This window comes from Zonotrichia leucophrys, chromosome 5 (genome assembly GCF_028769735.1).
Source record: "Zonotrichia leucophrys gambelii isolate GWCS_2022_RI chromosome 5, RI_Zleu_2.0, whole genome shotgun sequence".
Classification (NCBI taxonomy): Eukaryota; Metazoa; Chordata; class Aves; order Passeriformes; family Passerellidae; genus Zonotrichia; species Zonotrichia leucophrys.
This window is the reverse complement of record NC_088175.1, coordinates 12,964,694-12,983,603: the sequence shown is the minus strand read 5'-3', so window position 1 is coordinate 12,983,603 and position 18,910 is coordinate 12,964,694. Positions and strand designations below refer to the sequence as shown.

The 18,910-nt window shown below is 36.1% G+C and overlaps 1 protein-coding gene across 2 annotated transcripts in view; it reads right to left on the bottom strand.

The window, feature by feature from the left end:
- Positions 1-18,910, bottom strand: part of GALC (galactosylceramidase) — a 31,590-nt gene that overhangs the window by 9,406 nt on the left and 3,274 nt on the right. Inside the window, exons 4-12 of one of the 2 annotated variants that reach the window (XM_064714057.1) lie at positions 16,982-17,095; positions 15,474-15,613; positions 13,343-13,381; positions 9,836-9,963; positions 5,400-5,555; positions 3,253-3,377; positions 1,928-2,055; positions 1,383-1,472; positions 39-128 (exon numbers count right to left, since the gene is read on the bottom strand). In XM_064714057.1, the coding sequence (XP_064570127.1) occupies positions 39-128; positions 1,383-1,472; positions 1,928-2,055; positions 3,253-3,377; positions 5,400-5,555; positions 9,836-9,963; positions 13,343-13,381; positions 15,474-15,613; positions 16,982-17,095 (1,010 nt within the window). Of the gene's footprint in view, positions 1-38; positions 129-1,382; positions 1,473-1,927; positions 2,056-3,252; positions 3,378-5,399; positions 5,556-7,744; positions 7,876-9,835; positions 9,964-13,342; positions 13,382-15,473; positions 15,614-16,981; positions 17,096-18,910 lie in introns of both variants that reach the window. The other variant, XM_064714056.1, reaches the window with a different exon arrangement.

Here is an 18,910-nt window from a genome sequence, read left to right as displayed (position 1 = left end):
ACTGCGGAGGGACTGATAATTAAAACTGATCAACTTACCCGTAAAGGATGGAGTTGCTGGAAAAGACTGGAGTTTCCAGATTCAAAATCAAGTCTAGAATGCCACACTTGAAGGGTTTGCACCATAGACTACAATGGAACACACCATACAATTTAAAACACAACAACAGCAAAATAAACAACCTTGAATATTCAACTTGAGAAATACCAGTCCTCTATGGGTGTCTAATTTTTGTTACTTTAAAGCTGTTGATCACATTAGAGGCCACAACTTTATTCAGCTAATCAATACATATGCCTTACATTTTTATAGATTATACATCAATAAGGCATTGCCCTAACAGGCCCTAATGTTGCTTATAAAGACAGGAAGCACTGCAAACACAGACAATCTTTAGCTTCTCTATCACCAATAATACACCTTGGATACAAGCTGTCTTTGAAAAGTAACCAGACTGAAATAATATCCCACAAGTTTCACTTTTATGAGGCCTTCAGTCTAGTTGCTAGTTCTTTGATTTTAATTTTTGAGCAAAGTACTTGGCTTACATGTCTCCAGCCTTCTGCAATACTCAATTCTGCATATCAACTATATTAGTATCAGATTTTGATCACACCTCACCTCTATAATTTCTTTTTAGTTACCAACATCAACAACAAAGCAAGCAACCTAGAGCTTGATTTGGATAAGCCATCTAATACTTCCCTAAAAGGGAGCTGTGTATCCAAATTGACACTCAGCTACTTTTCCTAAGTGAACCACTGACACTAAGCTACTTTTTCTTTTATAGTCAAAAGTACCATCCAAATTATCTCCTCCTAAAGGAAATTATTGCTGTCAAAAAATCAAAATTAAATGCCAAATAATTAACTGTCAAATTCTGAGAAGGAATCATCTGAATCAACTAACAATGATTCCCTCCAGTTTACACTGCGAAAGTATTGCTCACATTTCAGAGAGAAATATACTTCAGTGAAATTAAAAATAGAGTAAACAAATCAACAATTAGGAGATTCTCAGAATATCTCTTCACAGGATGAAGAGATATTCTGAGAATCAACAACAAAACCTACAGTATAAAATCAACTTCAGCTATTCCCCTGAAAATTAACTGATAACTAGAAAGGCCATGGCTGTGCCAGCCCAACAAACTATGTCAGCATGTCAGAGCACCCAGCCTTGGAATATATACTAAAGAAAAATTTAGTTGCATTTCTGTCCCATTAAATTTCTTCTTCAATACACAGATGATTAGACTGAGAGGCAGCAATTTTACAATTTCAGTTATGACATTGCAACCTGTGATACTGGCTTGCATGTATTTGATTATGAATGGCAATTCATTTTACAGGGCTGATCAAATGTATTCAAGATGTACTTACAAATGACCCTCTGAGGTAGAAAGTTGCTCTCTGAGGTACGACATTGAAATTTGGCAATGGAGGTCTGATACATTTGGAGTGATTATGACTCTGAAGAAAAAAAACAAATGTAACAGAAGAGACATACATTACTGGAATGCAACACACAGCAACATTCATGAAAAACCTACAGCATAGAATTGAAATTAAAGGAGCAATAATTTATTTCACTGTTATGTTAATAGCTGCAATTGCAGTAATTTAATAATTTTATTCTGAATACAGATTTTAAGAAAGCACATGATATAACTTCCTCCCAGTGTGTCATTCAATTAAAGTTAATGTGTAGTAAGAAGACAAAGATGGCACATATATTGGCTTCCAGGAAGTCTCAGCAAGGTATTTTAAGTTCAGATAGAAAAAACAGCCTTTAGTGAACTCACTAATAAAGCTACAAGTATCAAAGAACATTCTCAGATACCGAACTATGTAAATCCAGACAGGTTCTTCATACCAAAACACCTCCTGTAACTTTTCCAGTCCACTGGAATTGCTGATGCACATACCATAGTTTCAATGATGATGGTAAGGTTCCCTAGGCCATCTGTCAGAGCTACAAAACTGCCACCTCCTTCTAAGTGTCCATCCACTTGCAAGTATGACCAGCCTGGCTGAGTAAACTGTGTGGTGTGTGCTGAGACAAAAATTAGAATACAATCATTAATTAATAGAAATTAATAGAAATGGTAACATTTTTAGGCTTTACTAAATTTCTCTCTCATACATGCTGACAAAATTGAAATCTTATTCAGAGAAGAAAGTAATAGAACTTCCAAAACAAAATTTACCTATATAAGAGGAAAGATTAAAGAATTATACTATGGGAAAATCAAAAATATCAATGCTGTGGCAGACAAAAGAGTTAAAGTGATAGCAATTATTTAGACATTAAGCACAAACAATACACAGTAATCATGTCCATTCAATTTGAATATTCATCACAGTTTAGATTTTCCCAAGTCTTGTTTTTTTTTTTTAAATAAAATAAACATTTCTTTTTTAACAAATAAATGGCAGAGAAAGCACAGATGGGCAACTTCATGAAATAAGTAGGGTTTTCAGAAAGTAATTGAAACTATCAAAGAAGAATATGACCCAGATCATGAAACTCCTGAGCAACATGGACATAGGAACAACTGCTCAGCTGTTCTATTCATGGGAAACTGTGGCCAGTTTTGCTTTAATGCTTTTACAAATATAGATAACTAGCAGAAGAACAAAAATTAAAGCCTTTGTCTTGTTCTCCCTTCATGGCACTGCATAGTTACTCTACAGAACTGCAGCACAGACAGTAAAATATTCCAGGACTACAAAGCAGCCAGTGAATTCGTGTGTCCACAGACACTACAGGAACATGCTTCCCTTTCCCAGGCTCAAGGAAATGCTGATTTACACAAGTCAAGAACGTCAAGCAGGAAAAGAATACAGAGGTTCTTTGTTCCACTTTTGCAAACTGAGAAGTACCAAATGGAATTGATTGATACTCAAAGATTAAAAATAAAAAGGGAAAGGAAATAGGAAAGCACATTAACCTTTACGGGCACATCAGATCCAAATATTTCAAGAGTAACAGCTAGAAAGGCAGTAGCTTATTACTTTCTGATACAGCTAAAGTTCAAGTATAAATATTTCCCTTACAATTATATCTTTCTGCTTTCTATTGAAATGGGATTATTTTCTTCTTTCTTAATGTATTCACAAAACTTTCCACAAATCTACCTCAATTTGGTACAAAAAATACTCCACATAAAACCACTAAATCAATAAAGGCCTCGGAAAATACGGTGCTGTTTGGTGTCAGATCACCAACTTATAACTGCAAGATTTTCACCTGTAATCCAGATAGGAGATTCAACTTTATAGTGGCCACTCCACGGCTCCTGTGCTGTCATTAACGCGCATCGACCAAAGGGCAGCTCCTCATAATAACTGGCCACCAGGTTCCATGCAATTGTTCTGGAAGAAAAACAGGTTTTTCTCCATTCATATGGGGAGTATTACATTAATTTAGTACAAAAATCCATTCCTCCTTTTTCTCCAGCATGCAATGGAAACAATTTGGGGGGTGGAGGGAATATCTTTCCCACAAAGAAAACCCACAGGAGAGGAAAATAAAGCAAATCTGCAAATCAGTGTTGAGAACTTCTTCCAAAACGGGTGGTAAATTCTCTGGCTAGAGCACCACAAAAAGTTTTACATTAAAAGAAACATGTATTGAGGGTAAAGACACCATTTGTTTGAGGTTTTTTCCTGTTCTGAAGAGAAAAAATTTTGTTAGCAAAGTCTACAGCTTTTTGCTGAGTGTTGTTTCATTGAGGTTTTTTGTCATTGCTTGGTTCTTTCTGTGCATGGTGGTAGTTGTTTTGGGTGGAGTTTTTTAGGGAAGCATTTAAGTACCACAAAAAAAAAAATCTTTATCCATGTAAGTAACAAACAAAAAACAACTTTAACCAGCCATCCTCAAGGAGTATTCGCTCCATCCTGACAAGGATAATCACTTCATGCCCTTTGATTTGGGCTTCATTGAAAACACTTTGCAAAGACTTTAGACTCTGGGCCTTAAGGATGGAAATACAGCTTAACAGAGCAGTTAAGCAAAAGGCAAAAGCTGTCAATCTGTTTTGCTGTTGCACACAGGTGCATACAAAGGCCTCATTCTGAAGTCACTACCACAGACTTATCACACTATACATACACACAGAAGAGTTCCTGGAAGTCTACAAAAACGTGATCATAAAATAAACAACTGTTGAATTGTAAATTCAACTTGCTCACATCAAACTTGTTCTGTTGATTTCAAATTTAGAAAGAAAAGTAGGAAACTAAACTTCAAAGGAAACAAACTTAGCAGAAAGATAAGCTGCCTTTTGTCAGAAAGATTTTGTTTTCAGTATACAAGCCAAGATAATTTCACTGTTGGACATCTGGACTTAGAACTGTTCTACAATAATTTATAAATACAACACATATGCCTTGCTGTTTGGCTGTGAAAGAAATGGGCATATATAATTTGAAAGGCCTTGGAAAAATATAAAAACAATGGGAAAAAAATTGCCTAAATTAAGATATTAAAGTATATGAGGATTAAGCAGCAAGCAGAATGATCATGAATTCATGCAGGAAATATTCATCTGTTTGAAAATTTCAGCTTGCAGAGAAGACAGAACATTTGTAGAAACCAGGTGACTTAAGAAATTTTCCATTACAAGTATTAGTGATTTTTCCTACACTTCACTTGAAGCTACAAGATTTCTCTTTATTTTTCCAAAATGAAGTTACAAAGCATGTAAAAGCTTTCAACAATTTTACTCACATGTTGACGCCTACATTTTCTTTAATCAAACTTTTTCCTTCAGACTACCAGGTGGTGCACCAGAAACATCAAACTTTATTTTCTATTCTTTTCTCAAAATGAGTTGTGGAATTTCCCAGTAAAGAGAACATTTTTTTTACAGTATTCAGTTTGGAAAGAAAATGTGCAGAAAACAGTAAATTTATCATGCATGTTTAAGAATGGATTCTGAAAAATAAGCTGTATGGGAAAACTAGATAATTACATCTGTAATTATCTGTTTAACCCAAGACAAACAATCTGATAAAGACCTTAAGAAAAATATGATAAATTAGTTTTATTGTTATTTTCCTCTAATGTCACCTCTTCTTAAGAACATTCTCTTTTTAATAATTATCATCATTCTCAAAGGCATCTGAAATGAACTGCATAAACCCACTGCACAAACTGCATAACCCCATCAAGTGCTGGGGAATAAGAACACATTGAAACTTGTGGGACTTCTACTCCAGAAAGAGGTCAGAACAGCAGACTTCCTATATTACAATATCTGAATTCAGACCACATTGAGGTGACTTTCAGCTTACCTGTTTTCTCTCAGAGCAGATGGATGTGTTATTTAATAGCACTTTAAATAATTCTTACACCCCATGTTGTGAAAGCAAGCAACAGTGCCCAGCACTTACGCGGTCATGTTTCCATTCACGTAGTTTTGGTTCAGGATCCGAGCCCAGCAGCCTGCACCAACATCATTATTGAAAGTACTGTAATCTTCTGATGACCACAGTTTCTTCCCAGTTAATAAGGCATTTTTCACTGTTTTTGTCCCAGGATAGTGAGCCCTACACAATATTTTGAAAAGAAAGAGCACTTAGTACAAGGAGAAAATCAAAGCTTGGAAGTACATATAGCAGCACTGATTCACTTTCTTCAAACTGAAAATGAAAAATAAAATTTCTTTGGAATACCACAAGCAGAATACAAGAATATTGAACAAGGGTGAGCTGTAACATTCCAGAGCTTATTGTATTTACATTAGTAGATTATTTCTTCTGCTACATGATAGCATTTAGTTAAACTTAGATTTACAGATGCCATGCAATTTTCACAGTTTGCTAAAGCAAACCTCAGTCCTGAAATGGAGCTTGAAGATGGTCATTACAATAATGTGCTGAATAGAGAAAATACATGCTAACTCATACTACCTTAAACTAAACTATAAATAATGTAAAATTAACAGTAAGATACAGCACTAGGCATTATGCTAAGAATTTAGCTGCATGAATCACTTAGAAATAAACATGAACTTGACTGATTTTTTACATCTTTTTTAATAAACTCAGGTTTCAAAAAAACATGTTAGTTGGACTAGAGAAGTTACAAGGTATAAACTGATAATAGTTGAAACATATAAAGATAGCTAATTTTCTTTTCAAGGCCTTCCTTAGTATGAGACATCCTTTCTCCCAATGGAGACTTTGATTATACTCAATCACAACACTGACCCATGGTGCAAGGTTTGCTGACTGAAATAAAACCTTTCAAATCACTTGCAGAAAACAGGGTTGTGATTTTCCTCACTTAGCACATTCATTAAACACACTTTATACATACACTAAAATGGAACTATTTCCTTAATTGCAGCTTGACAAATTGATTCATTTGTGGCAGGAATACAAAACCAACAGTTTTTCTAGGCTGACTGTTGGAGTTTTTTCCATTATTTTCCCTCTAGTGGACAGTGACCTACTTCCCAGTGTTGTAGTCCTTCATATGCAGCTTCACTATCAGTAATGTAACAGATAGTGGGGATTTTAGCTACATTCTGCTCTGCTGTACATATTAGTGTGTATTTCCCCTTTGGCTTGGAAACCTAAGTATTGCCTTAGTACCAAGCATAAGATTTCTGTAATGGTATAAAGTGCACAGCTTGCAAAAATAAAGCAGAGAAGGAATAATTTGTCTTTCTACACTCCTGAAAATGTGTTTCTTAAGCGTCAATATCCCTGTCCAATAAAAGTTGAAATACACAAGAGATATTTAATTTCCCTGCTAAGACTGAATTAGAGTAGGGATGTAAAACTTACACTTATAGAGTTAAGAAAATACAGCTTACTTAGACAGTGTAAAAACTGTTGAGCTTCATCCAGACATGATCCAAGACTCCACCTATGAAAAACTGCCAGGATACTCTTCATGTTCAGAAGGGGGGGAGGGGTTAATTGCAAGGGTACATGACACTGACTTCCTATTTGTATTTGCAGAAAAAACCCTCATTTCTACACCTCCTATGGTTCAGATATATAAAGATTAATGGAAAAGACTCAAATTGAAGCAAGGAACTGACACATTTGAAGCATGTGATTGGGTCAGGCAAGTTTATGGGACCTAGTAAATAAAGTTTAGAGCTACTGTAAAAAGAAAAGTTAATGAACATTTCATACACACATTTTCATTCAGCCATCAATCAATCTCAAATTCAGTCTACTAGTAAAATATTATTATGATAAAACCCAAAACTAGTATTAAAAATCAACTGGTTCCATGTTTTCCAAATACAAATTTGTCATCAAAACAAAATGGGAGCTAAGACTCAAGCCATTGTAACACAAAGAATCACAGCCCAAATTCATTTCTGGATCACAAAATTTCAATAACAAACCAGTAGAAATTACAAGGCTGTGTACTAAGTTGTAAAGCTAAAGCACTTTTTGCATACCAGTTAAGAGTAACCAAAACCCTAATAACAAACAGTGTTGTCCAAAAAACCTTCCATCCATCAAAAGTGCAACCATGCCCAACAGGAATCTTCAGCATGATAAAAGACTCCTGATTCAATTAAAGGTTGAGGCTGTTACTGGGACAAGAACTGCATGATTTGATTGGGTTAGTAAGAGAGTTTTATAGTATCAATCCTTTCCTTGCAGGTAAGAGTACAGAGAGGTAAAGCTTTGTCTGTGTTAGTTATAAATAAGATGAAGACAAAATATAAACAAAGCACCAAGAAAGAAGAAGAGAGAGAACCCCCTACCCAATCACATCGACCACTCCGTGGAGCTCAGAGTCAATCATCATGACAAAGGAAATGGGCTCCCACAGTCTATCGCTGGCTATGATCCTCACCTGCTCCAGACCATGCTTATCCAATGTGTACCTCAACAGCTTGGGAAAAAAAAAGGAGAGCAAAGAACAGAGAGAAGAAAAAAAATGTTTTTCAAATTGTCAAAACTTTATATTGGGAAAGGCAGCATCTTCTTCAGCACCAGCTGAAAAAACTACTATGCTTCAATTCATGTTTTTGCAACTTGGACAACAGTTACACCAAACAGAACATACAAGACTGTCAAGCACAAAGTGACTTCAAAGGACACCTTCTTCTTCTACCATTCTGAATTCCAAAATACATGATAAAAAGAAAAATTTAAAACGTTTTGTTCTTCTTACAGACACAAAAGTACAAATAAAGACAAAGCATATCACATTTCATGCAAGATTCTCTATTTGCAGATCAGCCACTTAGACGTTACAGTGCTGACAGGTAAAATATACGATGTGAATGAACTTTCTGAACCTGAGCATTTGAAGGACAGACACCTAATACTATTATCTTTCACTAGGTCAGCAAGAACTCTCTATGGTAGTTAGTACCCTAAAGTCAGCATTGGTTAAGAAACATGGTGTTCTTGTTTTGTACTAACCTTAATTTCTTGATAGATAACAAAACCAAAGTTTCCTGCACAGGAAAACTTAACACTTCATTTTTTGTGATCAGTGGGGATTTGGTGGTGGGGAAATTGGGGAAAAATCTGTATGACATTCAAGAAAAAACTCTGACAAAAAGAACTTCCCTTTTAAAGAACAGCTAAAACATGTCTGTGGTTCTAAAGGCACAAACAAAAACAAGTACTCCCGTCCTTGATTCTGCCAAGCTCTTAAAGAAGCAAGAGCTGTACACAGTCAGTGCATTCATTCAAGCTGTATTGTCATGGAAATCATTACTAAAACATTTCCTAATGCACCTCTTGAGCTGCAAGTCTTGCCTAACCTAAGAAAGTTTTTTTAAGTTTATTTTAGACCAAAGGAGTTACTCTATGCTGACACTATAATCAGGATTTCTCAGTCAGCCACCTTCAGGTGAATGATGTTTACAAACTTACCACATACAAAAGCAGTTTCTTTATAAAATCCCCACTTAACTGACTTGCTATAACCCTTCAGCCATGCATTCACTTAAACTATGATGAGCATATCATACTTCCTTACATACAGAGAATAAATGGTACATGAGTGACCACAAGAATGCTCTTATCACAGTAATGTTAACAACAGAGATAAACAAGTTAACAAATGTAATACAAGTGAGCAATTTGTATCTGCACAGATAATTATCACTGGGAACGTGTAATTTTGTAAAAACTACATATAATTTTGAGAAACCAGAGTTTACAAAAAGAGCAAGAGCAGCAGAGTAAATTGCCAGAAGCAAGTAAAAAAGTGTATTATGGAACAAAAGTGAAGGTAAACAGTTGAGTTGACAGTTGCTGAAAAACCACCAGAAAAAATTGAGATAGGCTGTATTAGTTTACAAACTTTGGGTGCTTGTTTTTACTTCTAAGTTACTGTCAATGCATGCTTTGCTAATATTATCTGTTATCAGAAATTAAACAAGAAACAAAAACTTCTAGCTCTAGTATATGACCAGAAAAATCTCAGCTGTAGCCACAGAAAGTCCCAGGGTGATAAGTTCCACTCTGAAAGCTCAAGTTCATCCAAAATGAAAACCAGTTGCAGACAAAGAATCCAATCCAAAGGTTTTCTGACTTGGAACATGCACATGCAGATTAGTTAGAAGTTTCCTGTCATTTGCTAGTGCTAAGAAACCTAAAACACAGCTCCTAAATGGACACTTGAAAGAAATTATAGAAGAGTGATAAGGTCAGCTTATACATGTACTAAACTGAAAGAAGAAAGACAACACTAATCCATCACCACTGTACACAATGATGGAATAAATGGAAACAGCTAGGAAGTATGAAACAAGAATATATGACTCTTGAAAATGGAGAGGAAGACTTAGAGATAGGAAGGGATGTCTAAAAGGCCTCCCTTCTCCCACACTTACCCGACTACCTCAATAGCCTCATTAAGATAGGGATCAACTATCATCTCGTTGGAGATGCTCCAATCTCCATCCGCAGCGATGATGCCAACGTTCCACAGACCCAGTCTGTCCAAATAATGTCGGAGCACCTTAGTAACAGACAACACCACTTAAAGGACAGCCTTCATCAATGAGGCAACATGAAATTTAAGACTGAAAACAAGAACTTCAGAAGGAGTCAGTGGAAGCCTCTATTTACAGACCAGGATGGATAATAAAAGTTCTCACTTCTCAAACAAGAGTTATGGTGGCAACTAAGACGAAGTTAATAGTATTTTTAAAACTGAAGGGTTACCTCTGAAATTGAGATGGTCACTACACAAAAATGGGCTTCTCATCACTCGGATAACTTTTGACACCACAAGTGCACACATATGTGGAGCGATGTAAGAAAATAAAGATAGTACAGAAGGCAATCTCACCCCTGAGGAGTTGCAGCTGCACTAATCACCAAAGATTAGGAACAGGCCTGCCCTTAATAGGCCACAGCTGTGTCCAACAAGAAGACGAGCACTACAGAAGACTGGTTAGCTGGGTGAGGGGAGAGATGGAGTTTGTTGGCAGTGCTGTGAGGAGATGCCCGTGAGAAATCACGGAGAAGGTATGGAACTTTTGCAATAAGATGACAACACATATATTCCACTTGGACACTCTATACTGACTCCCTGGCATGTATGTAACTCATTGCACAAAAGTAATAGATTTATCAAGTCAGTCAGATTAAACTAATCTAAAAATGACAGCTAGTTGAAATGTGGAAGTGAACATACATCCTCAAGTGATCAGAAGAAAAAGTTAACCTGATGTCCAAAAAAGTACACTGAAAAAAACCAGGGATTGAAGTTTTAAAATAGAAAAGACCTATCCATGCAGCTCTTTACAAGAACACAAATCTGTGCCAAACACCTGTCCTGTTCAAGTGAAGAGCACCTAAACATTTTTTTCACTGCCCCTTTTACTGAACCAAAAATCCTTGATGTTTTAAGTGTTTAATATTTATGTTTACCCACTACTTGGTTCTCATGTTTCACTAACATTCAGGGAAAGCAATGAATAAACCTAGAATTGCATATTTACAACAAAACTGAGGGCAACTAACTTTGAATTCAAACATGCCGGCAGAAAATAATTCCTATTCTGTCTTTCCAGATTCTCTTTACTATTTCACTGTTTAAGATGATAAACAGCTCATATTTGTCTGTGTAAATTCTTAGGTAAAATATACCCACACAAAATATACTCAGCCTTAATAGTTAAGAATGAGCCACACTTATAGAGGGCTGGTACTATCTGAAAACTCAAACCAGAAATTAAAAAAAAAAAAAATTAAAAAATATATTTTCAGCAGCTTGCACACACAGCTGCGTCTGAAAAAAAAACAGTCCACAGTCTAAAATGTTTTTTTTTAATTTTAGATATAAAAGAATGATGCACTGTGTGCATGCATGCATAAAAAAGATTTTGCAACTTGATTCAAAGATCAGTGGGCATAAACCCTCAAATCATTTCTTGTAATAGCCCTCAGGCAATGTGAAGAAGAATAGGGAACATTTCTCTTTTTCATGTAGTCAAATAAGAACAGAAATAAAAGTCTAAGTGTAAATGACAATCCAAGCCTAGATCTAAAACTTACATAAAACTTACTAAGAAGAAAAGTAGCAATGAAGTTCTGTTCAGCTGTTTGAAACTTTTGAAACACAAAGTTTTCAAAAGAAAAATTCATAATACTAGAAGGTCCTTGAAATTTAAAGCATTCTAGCTACCCAGACACTCAGAAAAAATTGTCTAACAACAGAGACAGCTCAGAAGAACAAAATTAATTATTTCAGAATTTCCATGCTGAAAGAGAAGTACCAAGGGCACAAAACTGCATGCACCCAAAACACACTCCACATTTGCAGAAGAGTTCCCTCACACACAGTATTCATATAACTGAAAGAACAGGATTTTCTTGAACAAGAATTTAGCAGCATTAGAGTCTCCATTTCTTTCTTCTTTTTTTTTTCTGCTTATTAAGAAACATAACTAGTGCCTTAGAGGATGAAGTATCTAGAATAACATTTTACAAGTAAAAACTTAGCCAGATAACGAAGAGCTTATCTGTGATGTATTTAACAGGAATTACAGAAAATGTTTGGTGTGGAGCAGTACATTTCAGTATATTGCCCTCTTGCGAAATGGCAAACAGAACTACAGTGCAGAGGAGAGAAGTGCTGCCAAGTGACACTGTAAGAGAATGAATGGTAGAACAGGTGTTCAATAAAAAACCTCTTATCAGTTAACAGTGGAAGGAAGGCCAAAACCTTTCAGTAAATACTTGGGTGATTTTATGGTCAAATTTTAAACAAAATATTCAGCTCTAGAAGCCAAATGCTCAGTCCCAATTCAACAGTGTTCAAAAAGCTATAAAGAAGGATGGTGGCCCTAGACTCAACAGTTTGCTCTCCATATTCTTTCCTGCCACATGAGCAAGCCAAGACAAGCAGACAAGAAAGCCCCAAGGTGACATAACACAGATTTGAGATTGTTCAGCTTGAAGAGAAGGTTTTGGGGTGACCTAATTGTTGCCTTCCAGTACCTTGAGAGCCCACAAGAAAATATGGAGAGGGATTTTTTACAAAAGCATGTAGTGACAGGACAAGGGGGAATGGATGGCCCCTTCCCTGGAAGTGTTCAAGGCCAGGCTGGATGAGGTTTTGAGCAACGTGGTCTAGTGGAAGGTGCCTCTGACCATGGTAGGAGGATTGGAACTGGATGATCTTTAAGGTCCCTTGCAACTCAAGCCATTCTATGATTCTCTGAGTCTTGTTTGCTTTTTAGAAGAGGTAGTGTCATTGTGTCTTAGCCTCAAGCAAGAACAAGGAAAGGAACAAAGCAGGAGCTTGTGCTTAAGATCTCACCACAAGACAATATAACAAACAGAAGAGAGTTTTCAAAGCAGGGCAGGGGGCACTGCAGGAACGTTCAGTAGTGAGAAATCTTACAGCTATCTTAAGGTTGGTTATGTGAAACACCATGTTCTTCCAGCTTTCTAGAACAAAAGGTACTGAATTTTGCAAAGTTAAAAACACAAAGACTTTACTGTGATTTAATAGTAATATTTAAGGGTACTGTTATCACAGAACTTAGCTAGAGAAATTTAGGCAATTCTAGATCTTGGACTTCTAGCTATATCCAAGCTGATATAAAGATTATTTAATTTTGTATGATAGTAGCATCAACTGAAGCTTCCAGAAAAATTTAGAAGGATTTAGCATACAATGACATGCCCAAAGTTCAAAGTAACAGTTTCAGACAGACAAAATAAACAATCTAGATATCTGAACATGTAATCTTTCCATGCATGCAACTACAAGAAACACAGTTCAGTAAGTGACATAGAATTATGGTCCCTTTCCTACACAAATTCAGAAAGCTAATTGTTTGTGTACAGTAAGACAAGCACTTTACAGAAATAAGAATACATACCTTAATGTATTTGCTACTAAATGCCCTTTCATTCCATATCTATAAAGAGAAAGTAAAATCCATTTAGAAAAATCAGGATACGTCAATGGAGAATTAAAAGATTTCATTTATATATAGGTAAGATTATAGAATCCATTAATCAGCTCCATGGTTTCCGTGTGCCAGAGGGAAGTGCTGGCTGATTTTGTTATCAGCTTTTCTGGGGAAAATTCAGTATGAAAGTTCCTAGTGGGCACTTGTTTATCTTTCTCTAAGGTCTGCTGATTGCCTTCTCGCTGACAAGAATGCTAGAGCTGCTTGAGCTCCACAATGGCAGCAGTGTTACATTACCAATGGCTCTACAGTTTGCTAGGAATCATTGAGAAACACGTTGTGGCTTCAAGGTGTGGCCTAATGAATGGGCCCCTGTTGCAATACATGGGCATAGGAGAGCCAGAATAACTAACATATTGAACAAAATCTGTGAAGCTTACTGTTCTTTCTAATTTACACAGGACTACATCCAAGCTTCAACACAAAAGCATATTTTAAGTAAACAGACACAAAATGAGCTAATTTCTAGATTTCCCATCTTTTATGGAAAGAGTTTAAGCTAAACACAGCTGAAAATTCAAAAGCAGGAGCACTGATCTTCCATTCTACCAAACCCCCTGGCCTATAACACACATAGGCAGAAACCATTTTTCTTTCTTTTTGAATTGCAACATGAACACTGTGACTCCAATAAAGGTTTAGCTTAGGAGTAAACACAATTTATGTTGATACTTCTACATCTTCCTCTAAATGCTAACATGAAACTTCAGGAATGAGTCAATCAAAACATTACTTAGTGCAAGGCTCATCTCATCATAAAGCAAATAGTGATACAGAACATGTACTTACAGCAAAAAGAGTGGAAAAGACTAACCACGTACAACCATAATAGCATTGAAATTGTTTTGACAGTTTCTGAGCCTTCACAGACCTCTCAGTGTTTCCCTGCATTTCAGATTATACTCACAAAGAAATGAGACAACATGTAATATCATCACATTGCCTGGATAAGCAGAAATTACCTTTTCTTAGAAGGACAGAATTTAGAAAGCTAATTACTGTAAAGTAACAACACTGAAGTCAATATTACTCAACTACATGAAGTAAGCAGAACTCACTTTCTACTCCAAGAACACAGGGCAGAGAAAAATGTAACAGCAATTGTTCTTCCTCTCCCCCAACTGAAGTGCTGAAGTATCACTATGTTACCCACAGTGCAAGACTGACCCAACTGAAATAAGCCAGCAACACCAAGGGGGATGCATTCCCCAGGAGATACAGGAGAGATCCTGGCCTTCCCACATTGCAGCAGAAAAGAAACATCTGGCTTCTAAGGGATGGGAACCACAGTTTTAGAAGCTTTGTCTGGACTGCTGAAGTGATTTTCAGCTTTTCTGCACTTAAACTTCTCATATCAAAACAATTAGGACTCCAAAATAAGTGTTCAGTAAGTATAGGACTGATTTTAGAGGAATCCTAGACACACTTTCTTGCTCAAATAGTGAACTTGAAGAGCTTTTTCAGATTGTCTGCTTCTCTCTCATCTCCAATTTATGACATTTTTTCTCAGACATTCATTCACTACTTCCCTATACTGCAGTATAGGACATCACAATAGTTGCACTGTAAAACATGAACTTTTATCTACTATAAATGACTCAGGTAAAAATGCAAAAAGTTGTAGAGGACTGCTCCTCTGCAAAATAACCATACCCTATGCTAAGTCATGTTAGCTGACTTTCAAACTGTGTTAACTGATGCTTTTGTTATGTGGTAACTGCTGAAAGGCAAGCAGAACAAAAGGCAGAAAAGGAAAAAGAACTCTCAAGTTATTTGGTAACTGTTTTAGAACTGGGAAGGTAGGAACCACTAGACATTTTTTCTGCTTTAACAACCATCGTTTCAGGAGGACTGTAAACTAACACTACTGCCTTTCCCCTGCTAACAGCACAAGATGAAACTGCAATTACAAAAATATTTCTCTTGCCATCCTCCTCCTCCTCCTCCAATCATCAACAATGAGAGGCAAGACCAAGATTTTAGGAGTGAAGATAGATAAAATATACATAAAATACACAAGAAATTTTGCTTTACTGACCCCAATATAATCAATGTCCAAATCATGATACTGTTTTGCTCCTAATATCCAAGAAACAATATAGTAAGCAGTGATATCTGGATAGTCATAGGGCCAATTTTCACCCTTCCCTATCCATCCTGGAAATGCCCAAGGTAGCCCTGGAAAGAGAGAAGAAAAACAAACCAATAAGGTAAGTGGTTGGCTTACATTACTCAATAAGCTTAAAGAGCAAGCTGTAATTTGCTCTGCCTGAAATGAAGGAACAAATATGCACTTGAAACTGGCTTGGTTCCAGTGAAGTCAATGAAATGTAACTTTTCCAACTGCAGAGCATGGTCTAATACAAACTATGATCAAACAATTAATAGCTGCTTTTTTTAATGAGCTAGGAAGCATTCATTACTAGAGAACAACTGACTACATATAATTTGTCAGTTTTATGGTACTAGCTCTAACTAGTTTAAAAATCCAAAGATTTTAGGATAAATATTTACAAAGCTAAAGCAAAGGTCAATACAGAACATGAAAAATTGTTTATCTCATGAACATGAACTTAAGAAGACATGATGATCTGATCATAACAGAAGGAGGAAGATTAGGATAATGAAAAATCATTTCCCAGTCTCAGCTGTTCACTGGATCTTGTGGTAAATAAGAAAAACAAATTAATCTAACCAGATGCTGCTAAGCATCCAGCCAACTTGTATAAGATACCATAAGCTAATTTAAAAGTAAACCCTCCTTCCTTTATTGAGAGCTTGATGTGAGGGAAGAGGGATATTATTAATAATTACAATTAGTCATAAATAGTTGGCCTAACAGAACATGACTGGCAAATCCTGCACCAAGCTTTGCTTCATGGCTGGATATGATAAAGCCCCCTGGAAGTTGAGGAAATTAAGACACCTTTTAACCAATAGACTTCTTACCTTGTTTCATGTGAAATACATTTGTGTTTCCAAAATACAAAAATACAGCCTAGGGTTCCACATTTGTATTGTCGCAACACACACATAACTCACAATCAAAACAGGAAGAGAGGAAACTCCTCTTACAACTCAACTACATATGTAGGACATATCAGAAGACCAGAATTACAACAGTGAAGAAGAGGTGTGTGATTGGTTTGTAATAAGAACATTTAATCAAATGCAGTGTGTGTAAGATTTACATATTTATGCTTGCAGTAACTTTACTTTATCCCTCCCCATTTTTTTTACTCGATTATTCAGAAATTCATCTCTCATGATAAATCAATCATGCTCATTGCTGCAATACACTAAAAGCATTAGTTACTTAATAAAAGCAAATTATGAGATTTGTTATCTTATGCTTCTTGTCAGGATGTTGAGCTGTTGTAAAAAGGTAGAACACAACTAACACAAGCTTAACAAATATTAGAGATTCTACTTTGTCTACTGCAACATCAAAACATCTCTCCATTAAAATGTTAACTAAGGGTCAGATAGGTAATTTAGTCAGGGGAATAAAAGGGCATTTAAATGTAAAAGCTCAAAGCAATTTACCAATCAGTTTAATTTTGGGGTTCCTCTTTTTGGCTTCCTTCATCAGCCACCATTCATAGCCCCGGAAGTAGTTCTCATCATTCTCATAGTGCATATGGGAGGGTTCAGTGCCATCTAGGAAGGAAAGGGACAGGCAGCTCACAATTATCTCCTGTGTCATGAGCTGTTACACATCATAAAGTTTGCTGCATTGCTCACTGACATAGCATGCAGGCACGTATCTCCTGCATGGTTCACAAGTTCCCTGGTACGCATTTCACAGCCAAAGGAATAGTGGGAGGTAAATGCAAGATTTTCTACCCTTTGTTCTTAGCATGTTAACTTAGCATAATTTTAATATTTTTATTTTGAAGGGGTTTTGCCTGCTCTTAACATCAGATGTGGTTAACTATCAGGCATTTTCTATCCCTAGCTATGATAACACTAAATCTATATTTGCTATTGTCTCATATCTTGATACTAACAACCACTAGGAATGTTACAGCATTAAGATTAAGAAGAAAAAAAATCATTATGAAAGCAAGTTATCTCTAAACCAAAAAACAAACAAAAGAAGGTTATAGTTTGTTTCTTCTGCATAAGGCCAGGGAGAGAAAAGAAAGGCACTACCACGATCTTTTTCATGTACAGGAAAGAGGTTGTGGGTTTTTTTATTTTTACAGCAAAATCTCTAGTTTCTAACTTTCATGGTGTTCTGTGACTGTAGGAAAAGGTTTTGGAATTTAATGCTAGATGCTGAATTTCCTCAGGCAAATGTAAACAAACTAGAAAGGTCCAAAAGAATCAGTGTTGCATGGGAAATCACTACACACAAAAGTCAAGTAACAACTTGTATACATGACTGCAACAATTACGCAACAGATTTTAAATTGTATGCGGAGACCTTTCCTAATGAAACTTTGTTTTAAATGAAGCCTGCTGAAACAGCACATTTCATCACAGAAAATAGGATTGATTTTTTTTACCTTACTAAAAAAGGTAAGGTAAGTTTGTCAAGGACATAGAACAATTAGACTGCAAATTTAGGTTTCAGATCACATTTCAAATGAACTCCTGATCCCACCTCTCAGGCCAGAAGAAGAGCTGCAGTCTAGTGCACTGATATATATGCACCTTATTGTTCTTCTTTTCAAAATGCACCTTATTGTTCTTCTTTTCAAAACTGGACCATTACACAATGTGACATGTGACAGTCTCCTGAGCCAGCAGTAAGTGTTTGAAGAGAAGGTCTGTGCATGCCTCAAGAGGATTCCATTCCCTCCACCCAGCAATTCATTGCCAAGCTCTTAAACCCAGCATAGTACTTTTCAGCATGTTAATTTTTGTTAAGTAAACACAAGAATGAAAAACAGTATCTAACTATACAAAACACAGACATTACAGGAAAAAATGTGTATGTATACAAATGTATATATACATACACAAGTATACAAATATATATATATAGCACCACAACAACACAAAATCAAATTCTATGCTATTTATTAACTGTGTCTGATGTGGCCAGATTTACTTTAAGAAAAATACCAAAAAATACCAAAAAAAAGATACAAGCTGTAGTCTCTGTTTCTCAGCTTTTGGTCCCAACATTTACTAAATAGTTCCTCCTGTATGTAAATGTGGTAGACAAGCTAGGCAAATTACATCAAGACATTTTCATTTGCAATTCTTCCTAGGAAGAAAAAAATTCCTGCCTACTGGAATTGGCTATTCCAGCCAATGCCACTCTAGTGAAACATTGCAGCTAATTAAACCAAAGAAATGTAACTGTTTCTGATCAGATGCCTTTGCATTTCATGCTTTTAAGATATAAACTATCTGGTATTGCAAAGCTTGCGCGTGAGAAATGCTCTGCCACTCAGAAACCTACAATAGGGGGGAAAAACAGAACTCATTTGCTTTAGAATGGAACCTATTAAACACAGGATA